The following is a 4,141-nucleotide window of genomic DNA, read 5'->3' as shown; positions in this document are numbered from 1 at the left end:
AATCAACAATTTTAAATATAATACAAATCGAATTTCTACAATTTTTAAGAAATAAAATTTAAAATTGTTGAGTTTTCAGAATATAGAATTTAAAATTATTCTTTTTTGAACATTTACAATGCAAAAATTATTTAGATTTTATAATTTAAAATTATGTAATTTCAAAATGTTTTTTTTTTAGTAATTCAATCTTCATCATTTATAAATTGAAAATCTGAAATTGTAATGATTTTGAAGATAAAAGGTCAGATTTTTCAATTAAAAATCTACCAAATTTAATATGTTTCAAATTTGAATCATCAAAATTAAAGAATTTTTTATCGTGAAACTCAAAACTTTTGTAATTTTTGATAGTAAATTTTCAACATTAAAAAAACAAAAATGTTAAATATAATACAAATCGAATTTCTACAATTTTTAAGAAATAAAATTTAAAATTGTTGAGTTTTCAGAATATAGAATTTAAAATTATTCTATTTTGAAGATTTGCAATAGAAGATTCATTAAATTAAAATTTTTTTAATCTTGAATTACGTAATTAAAATTTGTAATTGTTTAAAATATAAATGTTCAAGATGTAAAAATTAAAAATCTTAAATTTGGTTGATTTTAAAGATGTTGAAAATTCTTGAATTTTGAAAATATAAAATTTTTAAATTACCAATTTTGAAGATTTACAATGGAAGCTTCTTTAAATTTTAATTTTTATAATTTAAAATTATGCAATTGGAAACTTTTTTTTTAATAACAAAATTTTTATAATGTAGATTCTTCAAATTTAATTTATAAAAATTATAGAATAATCTATTCTAAAACTCAAAACGTGTAAATTTTCAAAATTAGAGACTATAATTAAAAGTTCTGGACTTTTAAAAAGATATGGTTGAAAATTCTTGAATTTAAAAAATATAGAATTAACAATTCATTCATTTAGAATGTTGATAGTGTTCGATGTCGAGTAGAAATATTTAAAAACAAAAATTCTTGATTTTTATATATTTGCAATTAGACTCCGATATTTAATGTGCATTCTAGAAAATGTTAAATTTTGAAAGCTTATTTTTGGAATAGTGCAATTTTGAATATTTCAAATTCAAGATTATATAATTTTAAAGATTTAAAATTATTTTATTTTGAAGATTAAAATTGTTTAATAATTAAATTTTTAAGATGAAAATTAAAAATGTATTTCACTTTTATAGATTTTGAATTGAAGATTAAAATTCTTAAATTGTCATCAGTAAAAATGACAATTTATTTTTTTTTTTTTAATCTTTACAGTTTAATTGTCAATGTTTTCAAAATTCAAGAAAAAATCGAATTTTGCAGCAAAAACAAGTAAAAAATGTTATTTTTACATAATGTTAGCTGAGAATATAATAAACATTTTTTTTAAAATCCTGATACTATTCATCTCCTTGTTAATATATTTTTTAAACTTTTAATTCTCGTATTTATCGTGTGAAATAAGGACATTAAACTTCGAGATTAGAGCTACAAATGAATGACAAGAAATGATAAAAATATTATTTACTAGAATAAAAATACAACATTAGTCCGTTGATTTATTATAGACACAGAAAAACTCACGAATTTGAGGTTATAAAAATATTTGTAATAACTTACCTCCTCTGTACCGAATGGTATATCACAACTTGACGTTAATAATTCCTGAAGAAAATCATCGTATTCTTTAGACGATGGATCGAGTGAATTCAACAATTCTAAAACTTTTGCCATTGTAAAACGTCTAAAACTGGAAAATTGTTTTGTTCTTGACTCAAAAACTTCAAAAACGTACACAATCTGCAAAACACGTGGTTCGGTAAAAACATAACCCAAAAACGTTTAAAAGCATGCACATATGACGTCAGTAATTCTCGGATCTGAACACACTGCGCATGCGTCGCACAGGCAGCTTCATTGGCTGTTGATCGCGCTCTTTTTTTAAATGGTTAAATAGAAGATTTATGTTCTATTTAAATAATCACGATAAAAGTGATCAAACTAATTCTTTTAATAGAAAATACACTTCCAGGGTGCCTTCTTATTAGGAATTTTATATGTGATGTAAACGAATATTTTTTCCACATCGATTGGATATGAAATTGATAATTCAAACCGGTTTTCCGAATTTTGTTAACGATGTTTTCACAAATATTTTAAAGATTACACAGAGATTTCAAAAAATTTCACGAAGATTTTAATTAATTCGGAAATATATAATAAGCATTTGTCAAAAATTTCACAAAGATTTCAGAAATTTCATAATTTTTTTACTAATATGTTAAAGATTACACAAAGATTTTAAACAATACTTAAAAATTTTAATGATTTTATAAAAGTTCCAACAAATTTCACAAAGATTTCACAAATACTTTTAAATATTTTACAACAATTAAAAAATTTTCGCGAAGATTTTAATGATTCCACAAATATTTGTCAAAGATTTCAAATATTTCTCAATGATTAAAAAATGGAATAAATACTTTTTAAATTGCACAAATATTTCAAAAGGTTTCACGAACATTTCAAAATATTTCACAAAGTTACAACAATTTCACACACAAATTTTAAATATTATACAAAAATGTCATGAAAAATTGAGAAATATTTCATAAAAATCGATAATTTTAACAAATACTTTAAAGATTGTAATCATTTCACAAAGTTTTTTCAAATAATCCATAATAATTTTAAAATGTTTCAAAAATATTTCACAAAGACCTCTCAAATAGTTCAAAACATTTCACAAATAATTTACAAAGGCTTTAAAATAATAATTGTTTAAGTGTTATTTATAGACTCTGAACATATGAAATTTAAAAAAAATGTATACATTTTTGATCGAACTTTTTCATTTTTTTAACTAGTCTAACTAGTAAGGCTTTCTAATTGAAACAGTTTAATTTTAAACGTGGAAATCTGGAAATGGGTTACTTATTTTGCTTATTTTTTTGTGAATTGAAAGTGGGGCATTTTTGTGTCATTAAGATTTTTGTTTATTTGAAAGAAAGTGATTTTTGATTTATAATTTCTTTTTGTTTTTAAATTTTGCATTGCCTAAAAAGGTCCAAAAATTCTATTTTTAATCTTTTTCTAAATTTCAGGGTAATTTTCTTATTTTCAATATTTATTTTGAGTTGAAGGATGGGAAATTTTGGATTTTATTTATTTTATGTCAATTTTTTTTTAATTTTCTATGATGGTCATTTTGGGTTTTGAAATGATAAGAGTATAAATTTAACGAATATGATTTTAAACAATTTATATTACAATAACTAAATTTAGTTTAATTTAAAAGAATGTAGATTTGACATTTTGTGTGCTTTTAATTAACTTTTAGAGATATAACAGCGATTAATTTTTTTCTAATATACAGGGTGGACACGCTGGGGCTTACATATATGGCGAGTTGATTGCTACCCGAATTGCATAACAGCAGGGCAGAAGTCATTATAGGGGTATTTTCATATTTCGCGCCATTAAAGTTTCATTCGGATTGGCCATTCCGTCAAGTCCGTGCATCTTCGGATCAAGTTTATGAGTTTCCATGGTTGCGTTCGAAACTTCAAACGGATACAAGTGTTACGTCCTACCTTTCGGATCTACTGAATAATATAAAGAATTATTCTTTGATTGGTGGATTCCTTTTCTAGTCGTAAGGTTCGCTGCTGACTGGCGTTGATTTGAAAATCAACTACCGCGGTTATTTAAATCCTTATAATAATCACAGGTGATGAAATTAAGAATCTCACAAGTTAAAATGTCATTTTAAATGAATAACTTTATTCACTAACTTTGCACATTAATCCATGGGACATACACAACAGTTAATATAAACTTTTTATTATTATTATTAAATTCTATATCTAATTTTACTTAATGTTACATATAAAGTATATTCGACGACTACACTAAGTTACGCGGAACTTATACTTTTTAGATTCTACTTTTTATAGCAAATATTTAATATTTGCGATCTCGAGTGACGCGGGTTCAATGAATATCAACGATTCAAGGATATCTGCCGTTCCTGCCCGAGTCACATATATTTATAACCTTGCATTTTTGGATTACGTGCAAGGGTAGCATTAGAGTAGGGGAGTCAAGTGCAAACCCTTGAGGTTGAGCCTGACCA

The 4,141-nt window shown here is 24.1% G+C and overlaps 1 protein-coding gene across 1 annotated transcript in view; it reads right to left on the bottom strand.

Moving 5' to 3' along the window:
- LOC117177779 (proline-, glutamic acid- and leucine-rich protein 1-like) overlaps positions 1 to 1,740 on the bottom strand; it is a 51,352-nt gene extending 49,612 nt beyond the window's left edge. Inside the window, exon 1 of the mRNA XM_033368694.1 lies at positions 1,627 to 1,740. Coding sequence (XP_033224585.1) covers positions 1,627 to 1,740 — 114 coding nt within the window. The remainder of the gene's footprint in view (positions 1 to 1,626) is intronic.
- Positions 1,741 to 4,141: the final 2,401 nt, after the last annotated feature.

Source organism: Belonocnema kinseyi, chromosome 8 (genome assembly GCF_010883055.1).
Source record: "Belonocnema kinseyi isolate 2016_QV_RU_SX_M_011 chromosome 8, B_treatae_v1, whole genome shotgun sequence".
NCBI lineage: Eukaryota > Metazoa > Arthropoda > Insecta > Hymenoptera > Cynipidae > Belonocnema > Belonocnema kinseyi.
This window is presented reverse-complemented; position numbering and strand designations above follow the sequence as displayed.